Below are 23,170 nucleotides of genomic sequence, written 5' to 3' on the forward strand. Positions count from 1 at the left end.
ATTCCCGGCAAATTTGGAAAGGGGGTGGGTGGGTGTATTCTATGAATTTGTTTTTTTCTCTTGGAAAGTAGGATATCAATAATCCACCACGTATCTACTTCTCATGTGCCACATATCTTCTCTAGCAAAAGTCATATAAATCTCATGCGACGGGTATGATTCGCGGAACGATCCACCACTCGTGATATGACTTGTCAGGAGTCGGCACCTCGGCCTTGACCTTCAGTTCTCCGCCCTCGCCGCCCGACTTGTCCAGCGCCCTTCGCACAACCGACACGGCCAACCCCGTGGCGATGCACGCCTTGAGCCCGTTCTTCACCGACGGCACCCACCGATCATGCGACCCGACGGAAAACGCCTCGGCCTCGGAAAACTTGCTCATCACCTCCAGCGCCCTTTTCGCGCCCGCCACAGCCCGGTCGGCAAGCTCCAGCAGGTCGCGCGTCGGGCAGTCTGACTGCGAGGTGCCGACGGTGTATTCCTCAAACGTCGGGAGCGAGGGCAGGCCGATGGCGGCGAAGGGCTTCATGCGCAGCTCGTAGCGGAGCTCGTCGGTGCTGTAGGGTCGCGGGGGCGGGGTGATGAGGTGGTGGCGGTGGAGGACGGTGTAGAGGCAGCAGAGGGCGTCGGCGAGGCTTTCTGTCGCGGCGGCGTCGAGGAGGGTTTGGCGGAGGAAGGAGAGGGATTTGGTGTATTGGGCTTCTGCGGCGGGTGTGAGGCCCCCAGAGGACGATGATGATGTTGTTGATTTGTTGCTGGCCCCTGAGCGGGCTTGGTTCAGACTCCGGACGACGAACGATTTTATGCGCTCGACGTGTTGGAGGCGGTTCTTTGCGAGGAAGTTGAGGTACCAGTACATGCCGGCCAGCTCGTCCGGCTGGTAGACCTCGAGCTCGAAGCCGAGCTGGACGATCCACTCCATCTGTTTAATCTTGTACAGGTACGCCCACGACGAGAGCGGAAGGGACCACTGCTCGACGGGCTGACCGGCGGCCGACTGATACACGAGGGGCCGCTCGCCGGTGTGCTCCTGAAGGACCTGGTCGATGTCCTCAGCGTCGAACTGGAGGTTCTCCCAGTCGCGGACAATGTGGCACAGGGTGCGGCGGACGCGGCACCGGTTCTGGCAAAAGGTGCGGAGGATGTCAAGGTAAGGCTGGGCGGCGCGCCTGCGGAAGGATTCCATGGTGTCGGCGATGGCTACACGCGGGTCCTGAGGGGCCTCGACGTCGTCGTTGGCGCGGTCGAGAAGGGGGCTGTTGGGGAGGGAGACGATGGAGAGGTCGTCGTCGAGGAGCTGGCGGATGGACTTGTGGCCGAGGACTTGCATGTCTTTGAAGAGGAAGCTTTGGAGGAGGGTGCGGACGAAGATGAGGGGCTGGGGCTTCTTCGCTTGGAAAGTTGTGACGTAGGTCTAGACGTTTTTGTATGAGTAGTTGATCAAAAGAATGGGGATGTGTTTGTGAGATAAGTACCTGGAGGCAGATGGCGTCGGTGTAGTCGAGCACTCCCACAACTTCCAGTCCGTCGCTAATCATCTTCGTGAGGTGCCCAAAGGCGTCGTCAAAACTTATCTCGACAATCGGTCGCGGCGGCATCGTGCTGGCGAGCTTGCGTTGCAGTTTCGCACTACAAGCCTCAGGCACGGGCTTTCCGAGCGCATGAGTGCTCTTAATACCAGGAAGCAAATCCAGAGCCTCTTTCCAAGGGCTTCTGATGAGGGCCGGGTCTGTCCGGTACTGCGTGTGATCTATGGCTGCGAGGAACGTGTATCGGAGGAGTAGCCTATTGTTGAGGGCGTCTATGGTTTCCTTTGGTATTGAATCCGATAGTTGCCGCAGAATGAAGCTTGCGTCCTTGAGGACATCGCGTACAGACTCTACGCTGAAATCATCGAGGAGGATCCTGTTATACGTATTTGTGACAAAGTCCTCTTCCTATACCAGTTGGTTAGCTGAGGAGATGGATGTGTGTGGAGGTGAGGCGAGTCGCTGTGCGAAAAGACTCACTTCATAGTAATGCTCATTCTTGATCCTCTCGTTGACATTGCCGCACGTCTTCAAGAGTCCCAAGCAATATGCTCGAAGAACGGCATGCATCGGCGCCGGCGGCGTGCCGTTGGCATCCCTGATGAAGTGCGCATCGTCGATGGTGGCAGGATTCGGCATGAGAATCGACTCGACGTATACGCTTGTAAGGACGGTCTGAGAGAGAGGATATCCAACATGCCAGGCCATCTGCAAACCAAGTCAGCAGAGAGAAAATGACTCTACCGGCGCGATACTAACTTCATGGCAGAGCAGCTGGTCGATTATGCCAAGAACCTCCTCAGGGAAAAGAGGGCGTGTCACATCATAGTCCACGTCTAGCGAATCCTCGGCTTCCAAGCAACCGCTGTCCATCTTCGGGTCCATGATCTGGGTGGCCGTCAGTAGGGAGCCCCTCATAGTCTCCGTCAAACCCCTCATCGGCCCACGTACCTCGAGAGCCCCAACGGACTCAAACAACGTGAAGAAGCCATCCTTGACCAGTTCGCCAGGGGCAAGCGCTGCGTAAGACGGTCAGTCCAACATCCTGTTTTCGTTATGGTAGGATTTCTGCAGCTTACTTTCCGCGGCTGTCTTGAATTTTGACGTGATATCAAAAGCGACGATGCCGTTGTTTGACGCCTTGGGCGGAGGCGGCGGAGGGTGGGGTTGGCGGTCCAGCTCAAGCGAGAGCCTTGAAATGTCTTGAGAATCGGTGAGTGGAACGTGATGCCAAAAAAGGGTCTTGATCGGGCTGGGATATTTCCTTACCATCAGACATTCCAAAGCCGGACGGGATGGCCATATCAGCAACTGCACCTCATGAGACTCTTGGGTTGAGTGAGTGCGTTGAGTGCAGGTTTTAGTGAGGTCACAGTTGCATTGGCCTGGGCATGGATATGCCCATCAAGGAGAAAAAAAGGCCGGTAAATTCGGGAACACGATGATTGCCCTAAGTCCCTTATGAAATGATTTTCAACAAGCAGTTGAGAATAAAAGTGCAACGGTAACGTCTTTTGTCTCTACATGAAAACTGCGAATTTGGTGTTGTTGCAAATTACGGGTATATGGAACGGGAAACATGGAGTGATTGACTGATCACAACCGAATTTGTCCGGCAGGCGGGCAAATTTGGGTGGAGGGAACCTGGAAAGCACGCCCAACATTCTGGCCGACGTCGAGCGAAAGCGCGCGATGGTCACCCGCAATCCGCCCCCGACATCGCAACATTTCATCACCGGCCCCTGGCAGTGCACGTATTCAATTTAGATCGATCAACAAAGTCTTAGCATGGCATTTCGATTGATAGATTTTATGCCCAGTTTTTCATATGATACAGCAGCTCAACTGTCAAGCTGAAGCCGGCGGGTACCCGGGGAGGGTGTCTTCACTCCCCATCATTCCCCATCTATCCCTCGACAACCCTCGGATGCAACTCCCTCTTTGTCTCTCTCACACGTGTGTCGGTTCGGAAATTTACGAAGAAGGGGGAGGAGCGTTGACGGTGGCCTCAGCAAGGTTCTTGACCTCGCCCTGCTTGCCGTTCTGCGATTGCGGTACATTGGAGTCAGCCATTCTGTTCGATGCCCATCGCCATATGTTCGGATCGCTTTCTCACCTCCCACTTGGCGAAACGGAGATCCATCTCTCCACGACGCTCAGCAATGAGTCTCTTGTCCTCCTTCAAGCTACGGCGCACGACGCGCGAGGCGACGGCGAGGTAGCGGTTGTAGCTGGAAATCGGGGGTTGCCGGGTCAGCTTTTTCCTTCCTTTTCTCTCTCGGCTTTGGTCGCGGGTGCTGCCCAATTGCAACGGGTGCAAAGAAGGCTCGGGAGAAGGGCGTTCGTCAATTGAACTCACGTGATACCGGCGGCTTTCCAGGCGAAGACCATTTTGGCGGTTTGTTTGGTTTTGTTGATGGACGAGGTTATATGGGGGGGCAGTCAGCTCGGGCGGATGTGATCAATTGAAGGTTTCTGGATTCCCCGAAGTGCAAGCTCCGAGTTCGATGCCTTCGTGGCCTGAGGCAGACAGAGCCTCAAGCGACGAGGACGGCACTGGACGGCTGAGCGGGTCCCCACTCTTCTCAGGTTCTCTGTGCCTCACAGGCCTCGAAGCCAGGTACTTTGGTACTTGACCACTCAGAACTCGGAAAGATGAGATGGCAGCATACCTTTCTGATATTCAAACTTCACTGCAGCAATACAATACGAAATCTTTGTCCCTTTTCACCACGAGTAGCCTCTTTGGAGCCGGATCTTGCGGCTGTGAGGTCACGGCTATTCGGCGTTAAGCTTTGCACCATTGTAAGGCTGTAATGCTCAGCTGCGTCATCGCCTTTTACATGTCTAGTGCGACTTACAACGTGGAACGGGTTTCGCAGGAAAGCTGTTAGTCAAAGAGTTCGTGTAAAACGGGATTCCGGAGCAATTATCTTGGGACTCTACGCAACCACTCAAGAAGCCACCGTCCTCCCTAGCCACATACGACATGTTCCTGGACACTTTCTCTGATGTTTTTCGAGTGATGACAACGACTATTGCGTTTGTGCTTGAGTACTAGCGAATGCAGGTGCGAGAGAGCTGCGTCTAGGTATCCTCCTTCTTCGATGCTTGCCAAACGGGCAGACTAACGTCGTTGATTCAATTCCGGCACCACTAATCCGGTGGCATGTACTTAACACGCTTCTGTCCACGCGAACTTCCTTCCGTTTGTCTTGCCTTGGGAGATACATCTAATGTACCACGCTACTCTCGCCAAACAAGACCTTCAATACACGAGTTATAAGTACTTCGAGCCTGTCAAATTAAGCAGAGCACTTGCGTTGTCTACCCCAGTATCTTGAATTGGACCCATCAGTTAAGAGCGTCAACTACGTGAGGTTGAACTGTCACCATTCACCCGATAGCCCTTGTCAGCCATGTCAAATCCCAAGATAGCAATCATAGGAGCAGGACCTGCAGGTAAGCTGCTTATTTTTAAAACATCCGTACTACACCACGACCACGCTCATACGGATCTGCCCAGTCAGCGTGCAAACTGACAAATCTCCCGCCAGGATGTCTACTAGCACGCCTCTTACACCTCGCCAAGATCGAAGCCACCGTCTTCGAGAGCGAGGCCTCGCCAAACTTTCGATCGCAGGGCGGGAGTCTGGATCTACACACAGACACCGGGCTGGCCGCGCTTAAGGAGGCAGGCCTCTTTGACGAGTTCCTCAAGCACGCGCGGTACGACGGCCAGTACATGGCCATCGTCGACAAGGACAACAAGCCGTGGTTCGTCAATTCCGCGACGGGGCTCGGCAGCTCGCTACAGGAGCGTCCGGAGATTGACCGGCCCAAGTTGCGTGAGATTCTTGCCGAGTCTCTTCCGCCGGATATGATTAAATGGGGTCACCGACTCAAGGAAGTCAGAGAGGACGGCAGTCTTGTGTTTGGACATACTAGTATTGGTGGTTTCGATCTGGTTGTAGGCGCAGACGGGGCGTGGAGCAAGGTTCGCAAGCTTCTGGCGCCGGATATCAAGCCTCTGTGGACGGGAATCAAGTTATTCGGCATGAGCATCCCGAACGCGGCCGAGACGGCTCCTCAAGTGTACAAGCTTGCCAACAGGGGTAGCGTCTTTGCCAACAGCGACGGCAAGCGTCTCTCGATTCAACAGATGGGCGATGGCAGCCTGAGCATATATGCGTCGAGCACTGGCGGCGGCGGGGAGGACTGGGCGTCTCCCGAGGTCTGCGGGTATGATCCGCACGACCTCGAGGCAGTCAAGAAGGCGCTTCTGGTCTTATATCAGGACTGGGCTCCGGAGCTCACCGAGGCGATCATCAAGGCTGCGGGGGAGTGCACTCCTAGGTCGCTTTATATGCTCCCCGTGGGCTTCACCTGGCCGCACCGGCGCGGCGTGACAGTCATTGGAGATGCGGCGCACTTAATGACGCCATTTGCTGGCGAGGGAGTTAATGTTGCGCTTGAGGATGCGATGAAGCTGGCCAAAGCCATCATCAGCGCCGTCGCCGAGAGCAGTGATGCAAGTGCAGATGCACCCAGATATCTAGATAAGAGGATCGAGGCGTTTGAGAAGGACATGTTCCCCCGGATGGAAAAGGTGCAGCGGCTGACGGACGAGCTCATGCACGACTTCATGTTCACTGAAGGTTCGCCGCGGACGACCATCGCGAGGTCGATAGCGAGGCATGTCAAGTTCGAGACGCCGTGGGTGTTGCATCCGTTGGCGAGTGCCATGGTACACTCATTCTTTTTCATGCGAAGGATGCTGGCGTCTTAGTAGGAAGCAGGTGTGGCTGAGCTCCTTTTTGTAGAATGCGGTGAGATATGGAACGAAGCACGATAGGTTTTGGAGTCGGGTTAAGGTCCCTGTAGCCCATGTTCATGCTTTATTTTCCGCACTTGGTGCCAATGGAACCCATGACTCTGGGAAGGGGGGGGGGGGAGGAAAGGACAAGGTGATCTTCTAGTTTGGCGAGTGGCGCAGTGCCCTGTCACGACCTGTCAACCGCAAGAAACGTGGCCAGGATTCCAGTAATGACAAGCTCTGGATGCAACTGCTAGCACAAGATTTCGAAAGAGCTCAATGGTTCGTGGCGTAGATCATGGAGAATAAAGTACAACGAACCACTCGAGGATTGGCCCTATGGTTGCAGTCTGGTGATGTAAGGATGCGACTGAGCCATGGACAGCCCAGCCAGGAGGGAAAAGGTTGAAACACCAGACTCGTTTTCCTCTGACAACGGCTCGCAGGGTTTAGACGTCGGGCAAACACACCGTTACTCTTTGGTGGTCTGGTAGACTCGAATGACAGGAGGATAAACGGAAAGCTTGAATGCACTGACCGTGGCTTCGTCGGCTTTTACCTCGTCAGGGCGTCTGAAGAAAGAGCATCTATCCGTACGATTCTGGAGCTAGCCGGAGTAACGCCCGGACGCTTCTCTCCATCCTGTATCTTGCACATGCGAGATAGTGCATATCAGGTGGGCGTCCATCGCGATGAAGTTGAGATGTTCCCATACGATATGAGGACTAGCTTCGAGATGTTCGTAGTGCACCCCGCTCTACAGAGCAAACATCACAGACTATCAATGTTTTGAAACATTCGTTAGTGTTTCATCCATGATATTGTAGGTATGCAATTTCAGGCTCAAGGGGTGTGATAGTCCTGGTTCTGGTTGACATAGTGGTTGAGTGGTGGTGATGAACGATGAGTGGTGAGTGGTGAGTGCCCTGGTGAGTGGTACCGAGTTGCATGTCGGGTGGCTGGTAAACGGGGCACGTGCACCCTGGATTCATCCTTGACCGGGGTGTCAAGCCACCGAGGAGCCAGTGGAAGGAGTCCAGTCAGCGCTCCACTGTCAGGATGAGGTGACGGGCAGCGGACTTGGACTGGGGGGGCCGCTTTGCAGTACACCCGACGAGTACCGTGCCACGCGTGCCACGAGGTACTCCGTACCTTATGCTTTACCTTTGTTACTCCGTTCTCTGACTGGGGGGAGGGGGATGACGGCGAACCAGGGCATAGGAACAGCCAAAGGGGCAAGGTTAAAGAAAGAGGAGAACACTGAAGAAGAAAAAAGGCAGAGCATGGAAAGTGTGCGGTCCCGTCCCCCTGGCCTTGGGGGCCTTTCCAATCTTTGGGCTGTAGAAGTTCTGGGTCTTTGGGCCGAAAAAAAGCTACGGATACGGCCAGAGACCTCTCCGCTTTCCGAACACGGTTCGACATTGCATATACGTGCTGCCACTTGTACCTCGTACATACATACTTCACCTGAAATTCCACATCCTAATTGCTGTGCTGTGTACCCTGCTCTGCATTCTGCAATGCCTTTTTGCGCTCTGCCATCTGCAACCGATCCTGGGCTTGTCGACTTTTCCTCCCTGAGGTTTCGCTACTAATAACACAATCTGCGACATTCTGCGCGCCTCACATCTTGTTACGGACGACAACGCCATCGACGGCGTCCCCGATAACGTCTCACCCACCACCTATATCGCAGAACTTCCGCTCGCTTCTTCGGGACGCGTTTTAGCCCTTGCTTCTACAGCTTCCATCTCGCCCACAGAACACCCGCCCATCCTTCGTACCGAACCGGACGGCTTCCCTACCGCCGACCACCGTTCGCCGTATCGATCTCTTCGCCCTCGGACTAGGCATCGGATGAGACGAAGCTCACCATATTGCCCCGACGTACGCACATACACCTCGGCAGCAGCTTCGCAGAGTCCGTCCTTTGCTGTCTTTGCTTCCCGTGGCATGAACTTCAATTTTCTGCTTCAATAAACGTTTGCGAGCCGATCCAGCCATTTCCACACGCTTCTCCCGACTCACTCGGCTTAACTTTTTGGGTACCTTGTCTCGGAGAATCTGTTTGGGGAAGCGCAAGGAAGAGGTGGACCAGATCATCGCAAAGACAGAAAACCCGCCGACTTGAGTTACGATGCAGGCGCCGACCCCTTCTCAGCGCATGCAACGGCGCTCCCCAGGTGCCGAACCTGGGCCGCCACCAAATGTGCCCGTCCGGTCAATATCACCGGGTACCGGTATGCAGCCGAGAGCTTCCAACGCCTCGAACCGATCCGCCCCGCCAAATGGGATGCGGAGGTCAAATGTGAGTCTGATTACGCATTCCAACATCCGGGAAGCCACCCTCGAGCTTCCACCAGATACGATGACTGCGCAACGAGTCCTTGAGCCTCTGCCACCACTGTTCTTGTATGTCAGCAGCTGACCGAGTTTCGATCCACAGAATTCTACCGGTAGCAGCTCAGCCATGCCCTTATCGCAAATTGAGAAGAGCGTAACTCACTTGCTAGTCGCAACCAAACAACTCCTGGAGACCCTCACACAATGGTCGCGCGGCCAAGCTACCGACGGTCAGGTTTCCGATGTGTACGTTAGACTAGGATACGAGTTCAACATGGCATGCCGAGCCTTCACTGCCATCAACGTGGACACCTCCGACCTGGGCAACGTTCCCGAACTGCTACGAAGCATACTAGAGTCTACCTTGAGTCAAGAAGCGAGCACCGAAAGCTTGGAGAAATACCTTCCACGAATTCGAGATATCATTATCAACCTGCTACATGGCCTGAAGCGCAAACAGCAAAAGTTGCGGCAAAAACAACCACGAGACAGGGAAAGCGGGGGTTCAGCTAATGCGCCGGAGAGGACGACGAGCACGAGCACGATTGGCAGTGGGAACACGGGGTTGACGAATCTGTTGGAGGAGGGCATTCAGAATGGCTATCGACCAGACGCTCAGAGGGAATCCTCCCAATCTGCCGGTGCCGCCCCGACAAGCACCTCTCCAAGCCGTCGACACCTGCCCCCGAGAGACCAGTCGCGAGGTTCCGTCAACTCGGAGCAGTCTTCCATGTCTAGCACGACGATGCAAAACATACCCGTCATGCCTCCTTACCCCGGCGATGAGGCGACGATGCCCTCTGCGCCGTCTGGAGAAGTCAACGTTGACTCGTTCCCGCCGCCACCGCCTCCTCCAAAGCAGCAATCAAGCGCATTTGCGGCTTTGCAGAAGGGAGGTGATCTGGAGAGAAGAGCTTCCCGGCGTTATTCGCAGTATCAAATATCTAAGCACCTAGGCAGCGCCATGAATGGCGTGCCCATGCTGCCATCACAAAACTCCCCGATACCGAACCGTGGCCGGGGCGAAGTCCGGGAGTCTCTGCGTGCTGTTCAAACCCGAGAGACGCTCCGCCAAAACCGGGCCTCGAAACAACCGCAACTAGATACCTCTCCTGCACCGAGTCGTGCCGAGGCCGCAGCGGAGCTGTCGGCAGGCAGGCCCGAAAGCCCAACGATACAAACGCCGGAAGACAAGTACCCTAAACCCAGCGCTACACTGAAAGGCCCTATGAGCGATGATCTCCCTATAATGTCACCCGACGACGATGATGGCAAGCCCGATCCACCGCGTAAAGATGAACCCAAGGTCTCATCAGGGATCAAGACCCCGGAGAAGAAGCGCGACGCCAGTTTTCTTCACGAGCAGTCTCCGCCCTTGACCACAGAACTCACTTTGTTCCTGCAATACAAGTCCAAAGTCAAGAAGTTTGTGCTACCTGAGGGGTACAGCGAGCTCTCGATTGGACGCCTTCAACTGGCGTTTATCGAAAAGTTCTCTTGGAACACACACTCCAATGGTGCTGATCTTCCAGAGATATACATTCAAGACCCCGTATCAGGGGTTAGGCACGAGCTCGAAGATCTGTCAGATATCAAGGATCGAACAGTGTTGGTTTTGAATGTCGAGCCACTCGATGAAGTAAAGCGCCATATCGATGAGGGCATTGGACAACTGAAGAAGATAGTACAGGATGTGAAGCAGAACCAAGACGACCAAGGTCTGGCCCTCCAGCGAGTTTCGGAACGTCAGCAAGAGGCGGTTGCGGAGATGGCCCGGCTTGCTGCCGCCCCTCCGGCGGTGTCTGCGCCTGCTGATGGATCCAAGTCAGTAAGCCTTGCTGGCGGCCGTAAGCTCGCTTCTGGACACATCACCGAGATCCAGACTCTGCGCCGTGACCTTGCTGTCATGCGCCAGGCCTACTCCAGCTTCCAGTCGGAGATCCAAGGCTCAATGTCAGCCATCCGCAGCAAGGCAAGCAATGTCAAGGCGGCGGTGGTCAAGGCCTCGATACCGACCATTGATGGCGAAACCGGCCATGCGTACGTCACCAAGGGTCGCGAGCAGCTCAACACAGATTCCGATCGGCTCGTCACAAAGGTCGACGACCTGCAAGATCTGGTTGAGGACCTCCGTAAAGATGTGGTTCTCCGTGGTGTGCGGCCTCTGCCTAGGCAACTAGAGACTGTCGCCATGGATATCACGAAGCTTTCCAAGGAGCTCAAGAAGGTGGAGGACTACATGAAGGAAGAGAAGCCTATATGGACCAAGATCTGGGAGAAGGAGCTTGAGGACGTGTGCAAGGGCCGTGATGAGCTGCGCCTTATGGAGGATCTCATGATCGATTTGCAGGACGACCTGGAGAAGGCGTCCGAGACCTTTGCGCTCGTCGAGCAGGCTACCAAGGAGCAGCTAAAAGATAACGGGACGGGCGCCAGCGCCGGCAGCGCCCGCAACTTCTCCAAGGGCCTGAACGGCATCGGCAACAGTCTCGACCCGAACGCGGCCAAGGATGGTGTCCTCGGCGAGGTGAGGGCGCTCCAGCCGAATCACGAGAACCGTCTCGAAGCCATCGAACGCGCGGAGAAGCTGAGGCAGAAGGAGCTCGAGGGCCGCAAGGGGAACGAGCTGCAGAGGGAGCTGTCCAACTTTGTCGAGGAGGGGAAGCTAAAAAAGTCTGGCGGCTTTGAGGAGGTGGAGCGGGCGAGGAAGGCCAAGGACGACATGATTCGGAGACAGGTCTGGGAGAGGCAGAATGGCATCGTTGCGGAGGAGGGCGAGGGGGAGGAGGAAGAGGAGGTTGAATACGAAGAAGTCGAAGAAGAGGAAGAAGAAGAGGAAGAGGAAGGAGAGGCGGGAGCGGAGGCTGAGGCGGCTGAGGCGGAGAAGGCTGCTGCTGCTGCTGCGCCGCCGGCGCCATGAAGATGAAGAAGCAGTGGGCAGTTGGGTTTTTTGTTATAAATGAATGGTCATACACATGTGTTATGGTGTCAATGACCCCGTATGGAGGATATGTCAAACACACTTTTGTTTCTTCTCGTCATTCCCCTTTGGTGCCCCCCTTTTTTGGCGATCTCATTACTCACTCTGGCCGTATCTTCGCATAGGCGGAGTTTGGGTAGTTCTGTTGTTACCTTGTTTTCCATATCTTTTTTTGCATTATAGGGGGTTCGACTTGTATACCTAGCCCTGAATTGGCTGTGTAGGTGTGCCTCGCAGATTTTTGCCATGGTAGCTTAGAGCGAAGGCGAATTATGAAACTTCATTCTTCATATTTTTGCCTAAGTACTAATGTCTTTTCTACTGATGTTGTGTGGATTGATGCTTGATGTGATGAGATAGGTAGGGAACCTATATTACGTTTAAGCTAAGTTGAACGGAGAGTTTTGTATGGCTGGTCCGATCTGCCAGAAAGCTGAGAACGGTTTGTATTCATTATGAATTGAAGACACATTGCTTTCGCACCCAGCGCGTCTTCTCGCGCTTTCATGGGGGCCTTTTTCTTCCCTAGAAGCTGTGTTCCGATGTCTTCCCTTGTTACCTGGAATCAGATGGGGCACGAAGTTACAAAGTTTCTAGCGAAAGCCTCGCTTTCCTTGCCATGGAGACCAACCGCTTTGGGCGCCAAGTTCTAACATCATTGACGAAAGTCTCCTCTTGGAGAATGATATTATAGAGACTCTAGGGGAACCTCTTAGAGGCATCGTGATCAGAGCGACACGGACGAACACAGGAGACTCGCAAGTACCAACGCCACGGTCTGGTCTCTCCACATCCTCACGCCTCCCACGGCTTGAACATGGCTTGAAACACCACACCATTGCTTGGTAGGATACAACAGTTACACTCAGCCGGCTGGGCAAGGGTTAGATGAAGCAAGCCTTTCTTTTCATTTAAACATTGTGTGCCGTCAGGACAGTCTTGAACCGTTTTGACGTACGGGTATCATAGCTTTTCAGGGAATTCTTCCCTCACATCCATCCTTTCTCCCACCCGCGGAGCCATCCACGAAACCTCCCTTCCTCATAGTCCCTCACGACCTCCAACGGATCATCCCCATTCTCACCCAGCAAGCGGATTCGCATGGACAGTAACCCTCTCAATCACGACCGGCTCCTTGGGCCGATTCTTCCGATCCACCTCGACCGCCTCAATCTTGCCCAGCGTGACGGTGCTATCGTCCCCGATGATCCGCCCAAAGACGGTGTTGAGCCCGTCCAGGTGCGGCGCCTTGTCAAACAGGACAAAAAACTGCGAGCCGTTCGTGCCGGGCCCCTTATTGGCCATGGACACGACGCCGCGCGCGCCGTGCTTGAGGGCCGGCCGGATCTCGTCCTCGAAGACGCCGCCCCAGATGGAGCGGCCGCCCTTTGGGTTGTCCGGGGGCGACGGGTGCGCCGGCCCGCCGGTCTGGGCCATGAATTTTGGGATGAGGCGGTGGAAGGGGGAGGCGTCGTAGTAGTGTGATGCGCAGAGGGCGAGGAAGTTCTGTGAGAGGGGGTTGGTCAGTCGTCCGTTGGGTAGAGTGTCGCGCGATACGATTGAGGGTGGTGGGTGAACGGCCGCGGGTGGGATTCGAAGGGAAAGTCTTGGGATGATTGGGAAGGGGTCCTTTTTACCTCTGCTGTTTTTGGTACGCTCTCGCAGAAGACTTCGATCTTCAGGTCGCCGAGATTCGTATGTAATGTGACGGACATGTTGGAGATTTGTCTGGTGGTCTCGATCGCGAAGTCGAATTGTTGTGTGGTCGTCTGGTGTTGTTGACGGCGCAAAGCTGGCTCCCAGCTGGATACATGCTGGATGTATGCGACTGCATGTTTAAAGTTATGTGGTGGACCACTTCATTGGGCCCCCCGGCATCGGTGCATTGAGCTCCGGGTGCCGACTCAAGCTGCTGCCGCCGACCAAGGTACTTACCAGTAGGTGCGCGCATGAAAGCCGCCCCCCACTTAACGAGTGACAGTCAACTCATACCTCTGTTGCGAACGCTTTGATTTCAACTTCAGTTGATACAAGGTTGTTTGCCTCGACGAGACTTTCCTGTCTTGTACCAACCTTGAGAACACGAAATCAAGTACAGCATTTGAGATAATGGCGAAATATATCCAAGAATGTTGAGTTCAGCTTGACAGTGAGCAACATGATTGCTAGATAGTTTCGAGAGCTTCTGGCATACCTACTTACTTGATATGTTGAACACCTATACACTGCTCAGCGACAGTCACCCCGTCAATGTCTTCCTCGCTCTAACTGTACGATGATTAGATCAATTTGTTTCAATGACGTCAAATGCATAGAAACAATCCCGGCCCAGGCCAAGTACTGGCCAGGGTCGCCGGGGGGAGGGATGCACACGGCCCCATACGGGTAGGTGGACCAGTCCGCGGGACCGGACGGGACGAAAAATGAGTGGGAACTCGAGCCGGGAACGCGCCGCCCGGAAGTCTGGGAGGATGCTCGAACCAATTGACCGCTATAGGAAGTGCATTGTTCATTACCTTGGGTCCAGCCCCTACCGCTCAGCCATGCCACACCTCTCCGACTTACCACATTTGCGCAACTCAGTTTGCAAAGTTTCACGCTGAACGTATCCGGGCAAGTAGAGGAGGGGGGGCCGTGTGCCTCCCCCCGGAGGACAGCGAAACGAGTTCCCAACGGCTCCCACAACTTCACGTCTTCTCGACAAGGAGGCGAAAATCAGTGCGTTTGTGTCGGCAGCCCGCGGCCATCTACAATCTTTGGACTATCAAGAAAGAAGAAATCTTGCATTATTCGTTGCTTAGGACGATGACGGTCATCTCGACAATTCAGAAAGTTGAAACTTGACGGACCACCGACTCGAATTCGTTACTGTTCACTCTCATTATTTTCATATAGAGGATCGACCTGTCGTTGAATTCCTAGCAAACGAGTCTTGTTCCAGGTTCACACCAATCGAACCCTGGATCCGAACTCCACAACATGACCTTCAACGAGATCGTTCGAGACACCTGGGCATGGCACGTCATACGAGCCGTCACCAGGGCCAGGCATCCGGCGTTCCAATACTTTGACGAGAGACACCCCTTGATCCGTCAGAGATACACGGAAAATGGCTATGATCGGTCAGGCTCGGGGTGAGTTACAAGTTCACATGTAAGAGCAAAGGCGGTATACTAACACGCGGTCTATCTCGAACTGAAGACTCTCATACGCTTCAAGACACACCGAAGTTCGAGCATTTTCACTAGACTCTGAGAAGTCAGATAGCGAGATCCCGGGCAATCAAACAATCAGCCGTACGACGTGGGAAAAGTATGGCATCGAGAATAGAAGAGGTCTCCATCTCGTCGAGTTCTTGCCAAATGACCCAGAGGTAACAAAGATCGCAATCCCCTTTTTCACTCTCACCTTTTGGACATCGTAGCTAAGGGTCCAATACCACAGAACCCGAGAAACTGGTCCGTCATGAAGAAAGCCATCGTCAGCTTCCACATCTGCCTCCTCGTCATCGCCGTCTACGCAGGCGCATCAATCTACACCGTCGGCACCCACGGCGTCCGCCAGCAATTCGGCGTCTCGGAGGTCGTCGCCCTCCTAGGACTTACAGTCTTTGTCCTGGGCTACGGTCTTGGACCGGTGAGTCTATACTCGATTACCCCTTATTCTCATCTACCTTACCTATACTGACAAGAACGCAAAGATGGTCTGGAGCCCCCTCTCCGAGATTCCCCAGATCGGCCGCAATCAAATCTACATACCCGCCCTCACAATCTTCGGCCTCGCCCAGATCCCCATCGCCCTCGCCACTTCCATCGGCATGCTCCTCGGCTTCCGCTTCCTCGCGGGCTTCTTCGGCTCCCCCGTCCTCGGCTCCGCCGCCGGCATCCTGGAAGACATGTTCGTCTCCCGCAAACACACCTACGCCATGGCTTCTTTTTGTCTCATCGGAATCTCCGGTCCCACTCTCGGGCCCATCGTCGGCGGCTTCGCCGTCGAGCTCAAGGGCTGGACCTGGTCCGCTTGGATCGTGTCTTGGTTAGCCGCCTGGATTCTCGTCGTGCTCATCTTCTTCTTGCCAGAGACGAGCGCCGATAACATCTTGTATCGACGGGCCATGCGTTTGCGGAAAGTGACGGGCGACCCGGGTTTCGTCTGCGAGGCGCAGCTGCGCGCGGATTACACCGCCGGCACGGAAGTCTTTAAAGCACACCTCGTCCGGCCCTTCACCTTGGTCCTCACCGAGCCGGCCGTCTTCTTTCTGAACATGTATAGTGCCTTCGCCTACGGGCTGATGTACATCTGGTTCGAGGCCCTGCCGTCAGCCTACGGGGAAGTATATCACTTTGGCACGGGCAAACAGGGCATCGCGCTGCTAGGTCTCATCGTCGGCGTCCTGCTCACCATCCCGCCGTTCTTCCTGTACTACCGCAAACGCATCGAGCCGCAGTTTGATCGCGACGGCAACATCGAGCCGGAGAAGCACCTCCACCCAGCCATGGTCGGCTGCCTCTTCATCCCGGCCAGCCTAGTCTGGTTCGGGTGGACGGCGCGGCCTGAGATAAGTTACCTGGTTCCCATTGTCGGGTCGTCGCTGTTTACGGCCGGTGGGTTGCTGCTGTACATTTCGATTCTGAATTACCTCGCCGAGTCGTACCCGGATCACGTCAGTTCCGTCTTGGCTGGGAATGAGCTGTTCAATGCCGTGTGCGGGGCTACGTTCCCGCTGTTCATCCCGCCCATGTATTACCGGTTCGACGTGCTCGGGTCGAGTATGATTTTGGCCATTTTCGCTGTTGCGTTTGTGCCTTTGCCGTATATCTTGTACATGGTAAGGATGAACCCCTTTCTCTACAATACCTTCCCTGCGTATATACTATGAACGCTTTCGACTAACAGCTATTGCAGAGGGGAGCCAAGCTTAGAAAACAGAGCAGCTACGCAAGAAAAGGAATGTGAGATACTGGTCAGATAGGCATAAGGGTGTTTGCTTGGGTTTGCTGATGTATGTACCTACTTGGAGCACATAAAGCGTGGATTAGATGTCAGTTGTTCATTTCGTCTTGAACTGGCTTACACCTGCTTCCCTTTGGAACCTCAAATTCCTTTCTGTAAAAAATTTTCTTTAACGTGTCATGGACGTATTCACTTTGTTGATGTCACGGTGCAGGATGTAACATGGAATAAAATGGCCAGGGGAAAGGGGGGGGGGGGGGTACTTGGTGGTGGTGGTGGTGGTGTAAGGCAAACTGACGGGGACTGCTATAAAAGCACCCAAGCCTAGCCCGAAGATGATAATGCCGCCAGCAACGACTGCGCCGCAACGTTTCCTCGGTCTCAGTAGGGTCCATCGCTATCGATCTATCGAGTTCCGCTCGGGATAGACTTTCGAGATGATCCTGTGTAGCTGGATCTCGAGAGAGCTGAGGTTGACGGTCATGGTGCTTGCGTCTCGCCATGTGCTCAACGGACTTCAAGGCTGTCTCGATAATTGAACGCTGCCAGTCTAGGCGTTCTTGATCAACTCTGAGATCGAAAGTTCTTTCAATGCCGCGGACACGAAAAAAGTGACGCTCTTCCTCTTGGGGAAAGGTAAAGATCTCTACCCTCGGTAGTCCAGTGGCCCGCCGGTGGCAGTTTCTTTCCTCCAGAATGCGACTTGACCTTCTGCGCGAATAAACTGATGTCTTCCTGCTGAAACTTGACGGGACTGCACTGTCCGAGACCTTTCAAGGACACATTTCACAGCCATGTACACCAACAAGTGCCTGTAAACCACTCAAGTGCCCCGAATATTAACTGGGCGTGGATCATAAGTTTCCATTACCAGCGGGCTGAGGTCGGTAAGGTTAATCTTTGCTCGTCTCATTTTTTCAACGTTGGTGCTCAGGGCGCTTGATCCAACATTCCTGAGCCTGAGAGAGAGTTGAAACGCCGGCCAACTGCTTGCAACTTGTTCCAGACCCCAGTAATGGCTGCTGGTTGGAGGTGGAATCTTGCTTTGGGGACCATTTCGCTTCAACCATTTCGCTTCAACCATTGCTCGTGATCCAAAATCAATTCACTGGTGAATCAGGTCAGCACCAGTCCAGATCACTAGAAACATTCAGTCAAAAGTAACTTCCGTATACAAATGCAGCATGCTGTATTCTATTTTAGACTTGAGTTCCGTCTCGAAGTCAATGGAGACGGACGATGGTCTCAATTGAGGCAAAACGGATGTTAAGCTGACGGGATGTTCTTTGCCTTTCATTCGGAAGATTGCGGAGCTAGCTGATCGGCGCAGGATAGCAACTGAGCTGAAATGATGGAACCCAGCCTCCCAGCTCTGCTTCTCGGTCGAGTTGTGAATCAAAGCCTTCACTATCTCGGGCTTCGAAGCGAGACTTCGCAGAGTCCGGTGAGTGTTCTCATCTTGACAGAAGGACTTGACGGTATTTGCGAACTGTCCATAACCCTTCTTCTCCAACTCGAGAAGGAAGTCTCGCTCCTCTTGGTCGAGGATTTGGTGCCGGCAAGTCCAAATGATTTCGGCAAGTGCCAGATAATCCTAAATGAATTACTGATTAGACAGTGTGCTGGAGTGAAACATGGCGGAGATTGGAGACATACACCTTGGGGTCATTTAGACAAGGCGTGGTGGTGAGTAGAACTCTGCTCGCTGCGATCAGAGACACGGCCTTGAACGATACCGTTGATCGCTCCTTGAGACGATGAGCCTCATCGCAGATCAAGACCTCAAAGCCACGGCTTTGCGAGGCGAAGGACGAAGAGTATGTTACTTTGTCATTCTCTTCTTTGGTCATCAGAGTCTTCCTCGCCCATGACCTGTAGGGCATGATCAAGATGACTCTGCGGGGGTCGTTGCCCTCGTCATCTATCCGCTTGGACCACACCCATTGAAGCATTGACAGCCAATTGTCAACCCAATCATCCTTTTTTTTTTCAGGACTTTGATGTTGTCTGAAGTGTCGCCACGATCGGTGATGGTCATCCATCCAGGATGCATTCTGGCAATGTCATCTACCCATCGTCTCGTGATGGCATGGGCCGATGTCAAGATGACGCTCGGCTTCCTGTCCATGTCGGGAAAGCCGTCGAGGACCTTGTGCGCGATCCGTGTCGCGTAATGCCACTTCTGTCGTGCCGGTCTCACAGATCGCCTCCGTGATCTTCAGGATGCTCTTGTTAATGTCTCTGTCCATCGATTCGACCCTGACACCGGCAAGCAAGCCTCGAACGTCGGTGAAGTCCGCAAAGTTTGGGTAACGCTCCCCTATAGGGAAAGTCTTCGATGTGAAGAAGATAGTATGACTCAAGTCATTGTCCGAAGAGACCTCAGCAGCACTAAGAGCCTTCGACCATGCCGTCTCTGAATTTGGATTTGACGAGTAGATGGGATAGATTCCATTCTCGTTTCCATCGAGACTGGCAAGATTGTTTCCCGCAAACTTGACCATGTGTGAAGGCTTCGCGCAAAACCATATGTCGGCAATGACCAGATGCCATTTCAATCACAGACTTCTCTCGACACTGCTTACTCGCTCGCACGTATTCGAGGGACGATGAGTGATCGACACCGAAGCCCGGTTCAAAAGGACTATCCAAGCTCCTTCCAGGCATCAAAGAGGTTGTACCAAGGAATGGGTAAAGCCCCCGATGGTAGCTCCAAGGTATCCGGAGCAGACAAGATCAACCACACGTTCTTCAATACCACTTTGCCCGCAATGCCAAGACCAATACTGGATGGGATCTGACAGGTCTAATAAGATCTGTAGTAAGTATGAACGTGGTAGACACTATGTGAATGCGACAAGAACCCCTAGTGCCTCTGGTGCAAATCGGAAGGACATCATGAGAACCGCTTCCCTTGCCCCCTACGGTAAAGGGCCAACCCTCACCATAACATCTGTAAATCAACTTCAACCCTGCCACCGTCGTACGTCAAGGTAATTATTTACTTGTTCATCAAGGGTAGCATTGAGATCACCACCACACCCGTAAGCGGCGAAGTTTCTATTCTACCTTACAGAAAAGAAGAACCATCCCATCCCATCCCATCCATCCTAGGAATTTCGCTCAATCGTAGCTTTCAAATTCCTAAAACCAAAATACTTTGCCACCTTTGCGACCTCAAATCACAAACCCCAGTCGCCCGCCGAAAGGGGAGAGGGAAAAAAAATCTCGAGTTCTTTCCCCGAAGCGAGACCACACACACACACCCGTCCCGTCCCATTCCATCCAGTCCCTACTTTCCCGAGCCAGTTCAGAAAACGGGGGGGAAGGTGGGACAAAAAGGGAGTGTGAGAGACACAGGGAGAAAGCAATAAGCAATTTTTGGATATCATGCTCTTTTTTGTCCACGCACGAGTTACTCCGAAGAAAACCGCCGCCTTCCATAGAGAAGAAGAAGAACAGAGAGACGCCCTCTGCGGCATTCTTCTCATCCTCGGATAATTTGATGATCAAGACCGTTACACCACCTATGGTGCTGCTAAAAAGAAAGTCGTGAGAAGGAGGTTAACCAGTGAAGGAAGCCCCCCTTTAAGTCATGCATCCATCATTAACCCACACGTCTGCGTTTGTTACCGCGATCGGGGCTGTCAGTGATCCCATCGAAGCTATCCCGCGGAACCTCTTCAGTCCCGGTGGAGCTCGGTGTGCCATTGACGTTGTTGTTGTTGCCCCCTCCGTTTTGGGGACCCGAGCCGTCGAGGGTAAAGTTGAAGTCGTTCCCGTCACCGTTGAAGTTGACGCCAGGGTACGCGTTGTCGCCCTGGAACGCGTCCGGGTTCAGGAACTGGTCAATGTCGAGGTCGCCGTCAAAGTAGCCGTTCACGTTGCCGTTCTCGTCGATGCCGGGTATGCGACCCGAAGGGCTGAGCGGTCCGAGCATGCTGGAGAGGTGGTCCAGCTTCGCGGCTTGCTCCTCCTGCATCCGGTGTAGCGCGGCGAGGTCCTCTTGGTTGAAGTTGATTTGCTGTAGTGAAGGTGGCGGCGCGGCGGAGCCCATGATGGGCGAGAGGGAGAGACCGGGGGCGGCGGGCATGGGCGGCGGTGTATCGGGAGTAGCGGTCACGGAGGGAGCTGGCGGATTGGGTGAGGCGGACATTGAAGGCTTGGAGGACTGTGGAGCGTTGGTTGAGGGTGTAACGGACGATCGACCGGCCATGGCGTTCAGCATCTTGTTCCGTTGGTCGTTACTCATTGTGGCGGGGGTGTTGTTGACGACGTGGGGGAGATCGATGCCAGATGAGTTGTTAGCATTTGTGTCGTGGATAATCTTCATCATGCTCTCATGGGGATTCGACTCGAGCTCTTGGGCTAGATAGTTGGTTGGTGATGTGTGGTCGCCGGGCGATGTGTCAAACAGTTCTGTGACGGTGCCCATCTCGCGGTTGTACGGCTGAGGCGTCGCGGAGCCGCTAGCTGGTGACGGCGATACCGTATTCGCGCGACCGTTGGGAATGGGCGGCAGCAACGCTTGCCGGCGCTTTGGGATATTGATGTTGTTTCCTGCCGAGGTTTGTGCTTGCACGTAGTCGCCCAGGTCCACGACGCTTCCCTGAGGTACCGAGCTAGAGCTGTTGCCGTTCGGAATGATGCTCGCGAGAAGGTCGTTTACGCTCTGGGGGCCCGCTTGGTCCTCGAGTGTCTTTCTAAACACGTTGGCCAAGAAGTTCAGGATGGCGTTGATGGAGTTTTGATGACGGTCGTGCTGGCTCTGGAAGACGACAGCCTGCTGATATAACGCCGTGTTGTCTTGCTGGATCCGCTGGATCGCCGTCATGATCATCCTCTGCTGCTCGCGCACCTTGGCCAACTCTTCCCGAATCAACGTCATCTCCTTCTTCTGTATCGGCATGTCGCCCGAGGGTGGCAGAGCTTTGCTGGCGGGTGCACTGGCGGTACTAAAGCCCTGTGTCACGCCGTCGTCAATGTTGACGGCATCCTCCTCGCTGTCACCCTCGACTTCTGCATTCTTGGCGCCCTTTTTGCCCTTGTTACCGCTCTTTGGTTTGTTAATGAGCCAGAGCAGGTTCGGGTGCCCTCGTCGGAAGAAGGGATTCGAGTACTCGCTTGGGCTCTTGTTCTTCCGTTCGCTTGCACGCATCGAGTTATCCGACAAGCCGACCCGCTTGTGGAAGCCGTACATGTTGAGCTGTCGTACAAAGGAAGCATAGTTGTTGTGCTTGAACAGGTCGGGAATTAGCTTCTTCGCGAATTCATCCTCGTCGAGGACGATGAATGAGTCGCCCTTCTCCGACCACCGAATGAGCTCAGAATTCTTATCGTCGTCGAGGAAACTGTGTATCATTAGTATGGGTACAAGAAAAAACCTACTGCCAACAAAATACGCCTTCTCGTCACTTTGGAGGTACGGGAACCTAGCTTACCTGCTCAGCTTCTGCACAAACGGTGGAATCTGCTTCCGCTTCTGCTGCGCCTCCCTCATGGCTTTGCGAGCCATCTCCTCCAGGATTTCGACGTTGTCGGTCTCGGCCATGTTTCCGTTTGCTTGTTGCTGCTGCAGGAGCGCAGAGTCTTCGCCGACAAAGGACCAAGGGTCGCTGGACGAGTCGAAGTTTTGCCTCGCACCTGTCGGGACGAGTGCTCTGTTCATCTGCCTCCGCGCGACGGCATTGTTGGGGCTTGGTGTGGGCTGCACGAATTGCTGCGGCGTCTGCTGCTGCTGTTGCTGCTGCTGACCGGGGACGAGGCCGTACGAGTTGACGGCCTGGGCCCCTGTTCCGTCCACAAGGCCCGTAGCAGCGTCCGCTGCCCCTCCCCATCGCAAGAACTGATCGCCAGGCGGGCTGGGGAATGACTGTCCGACCTGTGGCATCGGCATGGTGGGTATCGTTCCTGGCGCTGGTCGCTTTCGAGGGTTCGAAGACATGGGAATGTGCATGCGCCTTCGTTGGGGGGTTTGTTGGTTCGGGCGAAGACGAGTTGTGTGGCCCGTTGGGAGAGTTCAATCGGCCAGGTCGCCGGCTGATGCGGCGCCTTTGAGGCGGACGTGATAGGCTGACGCGGGGGTCGCCTGCTTCGGTGAGGGTCGTTTGAATCTTTTCGCGGCGGCCGCGTTTGGTGGGTTGCGGGTTGAAAGCTGTAGGCAGCCTGTGTACCAGTAGTCGCCGAGAGCAAGCCAGGAAAAAACCACCTCCTCGTTTTGCTTTTTCACAGCGGTGTCGAGAAGCGAAGAGCAGCGGCAGCGGCGGCGGATGGATCGGTCGGGATAGTACAGACTAATCGGATAATCGCCTGTCGCATGCGCAAAAAACTCCCACGGTCTGCGAGAAGCCGAAAAGTCGTCGGGCGTGGAAAAGCGCGGTGACTGAAAGAAGGATGGTGAAATGAGGATACGGATCTCGTGGTTCTATATACGTTTGGGGTCGGTCGTTGGGTCGTGATGCCTGGGGGGGGGGACCTCTCTCTCTATGTCCAAAGTGCTGAAAGGGCAGGCTGGAGGAGGGGGAAGCCTGAGTCAATCGCCAAAAGCTG

At 54.4% G+C, this 23,170-nt stretch overlaps 8 protein-coding genes across 8 annotated transcripts; 3 read left to right on the plus strand and 5 right to left on the minus strand.

The window, feature by feature from the left end:
- Positions 1-142: 142 nt before the first annotated feature.
- Positions 143-2,832, minus strand: CCOS01_03121 (Mak10 subunit; the record flags this gene model as incomplete). Its single annotated transcript, XM_060451307.1, has 6 exons — positions 143-1,414; positions 1,476-1,937; positions 2,010-2,237; positions 2,289-2,548; positions 2,609-2,731; positions 2,799-2,832. The coding sequence occupies 6 exons, from the start codon at positions 2,830-2,832 to the stop codon at positions 143-145; spliced, it is 2,379 nt and encodes a 792-aa protein (XP_060317572.1).
- A 671-nt stretch (positions 2,833-3,503) lies between these two features.
- On the minus strand, positions 3,504-3,920 carry CCOS01_03122 (uncharacterized protein; the record flags this gene model as incomplete). Its single annotated transcript, XM_060451308.1, has 3 exons — positions 3,504-3,572; positions 3,646-3,760; positions 3,889-3,920. 3 exons carry the CDS (start codon positions 3,918-3,920, stop codon positions 3,504-3,506), a joined length of 216 nt encoding a protein of 71 aa, XP_060317573.1.
- A 1,028-nt stretch (positions 3,921-4,948) lies between these two features.
- On the plus strand, positions 4,949-6,318 carry CCOS01_03123 (tetracycline resistance protein from transposon; the record flags this gene model as incomplete). The annotated part of the gene is made up of 2 exons (XM_060451309.1): positions 4,949-4,991; positions 5,087-6,318. The coding sequence occupies 2 exons, from the start codon at positions 4,949-4,951 to the stop codon at positions 6,316-6,318; spliced, it is 1,275 nt and encodes a 424-aa protein (XP_060317574.1).
- Positions 6,319-8,482: 2,164 nt separating this feature from the next.
- Positions 8,483-11,608, plus strand: CCOS01_03124 (actin interacting protein 3; the record flags this gene model as incomplete). The annotated part of the gene is made up of 2 exons (XM_060451310.1): positions 8,483-8,653; positions 8,792-11,608. 2 exons carry the CDS (start codon positions 8,483-8,485, stop codon positions 11,606-11,608), a joined length of 2,988 nt encoding a protein of 995 aa, XP_060317575.1.
- A 1,140-nt stretch (positions 11,609-12,748) lies between these two features.
- CCOS01_03125 (cyclophilin type peptidyl-prolyl cis-trans isomerase/CLD) lies at positions 12,749-13,383 on the minus strand (the record flags this gene model as incomplete). Its single annotated transcript, XM_060451311.1, has 2 exons — positions 12,749-13,174; positions 13,306-13,383. The coding sequence occupies 2 exons, from the start codon at positions 13,381-13,383 to the stop codon at positions 12,749-12,751; spliced, it is 504 nt and encodes a 167-aa protein (XP_060317576.1).
- Positions 13,384-14,647: 1,264 nt separating this feature from the next.
- CCOS01_03126 (major facilitator superfamily transporter) lies at positions 14,648-16,624 on the plus strand (the record flags this gene model as incomplete). Its single annotated transcript, XM_060451312.1, has 5 exons — positions 14,648-14,802; positions 14,870-15,041; positions 15,113-15,304; positions 15,369-16,496; positions 16,574-16,624. The coding sequence occupies 5 exons, from the start codon at positions 14,648-14,650 to the stop codon at positions 16,622-16,624; spliced, it is 1,698 nt and encodes a 565-aa protein (XP_060317577.1).
- A 1,147-nt stretch (positions 16,625-17,771) lies between these two features.
- Positions 17,772-19,125, minus strand: CCOS01_03127 (uncharacterized protein; the record flags this gene model as incomplete). The annotated part of the gene is made up of 3 exons (XM_060451313.1): positions 17,772-18,215; positions 18,280-18,542; positions 18,693-19,125. The coding sequence occupies 3 exons, from the start codon at positions 19,123-19,125 to the stop codon at positions 17,772-17,774; spliced, it is 1,140 nt and encodes a 379-aa protein (XP_060317578.1).
- Positions 19,126-20,228: 1,103 nt separating this feature from the next.
- CCOS01_03128 (HSF-type DNA-binding protein) lies at positions 20,229-22,577 on the minus strand (the record flags this gene model as incomplete). Its single annotated transcript, XM_060451314.1, has 2 exons — positions 20,229-21,972; positions 22,063-22,577. 2 exons carry the CDS (start codon positions 22,575-22,577, stop codon positions 20,229-20,231), a joined length of 2,259 nt encoding a protein of 752 aa, XP_060317579.1.
- Positions 22,578-23,170: the final 593 nt, after the last annotated feature.

The sequence above is a fragment of the Colletotrichum costaricense genome (assembly GCF_030867565.1).
Source record: "Colletotrichum costaricense strain IMI 309622 chromosome Unknown Scaffold_3.1, whole genome shotgun sequence".
Taxonomy (NCBI): Eukaryota; Fungi; Ascomycota; class Sordariomycetes; order Glomerellales; family Glomerellaceae; genus Colletotrichum; species Colletotrichum costaricense.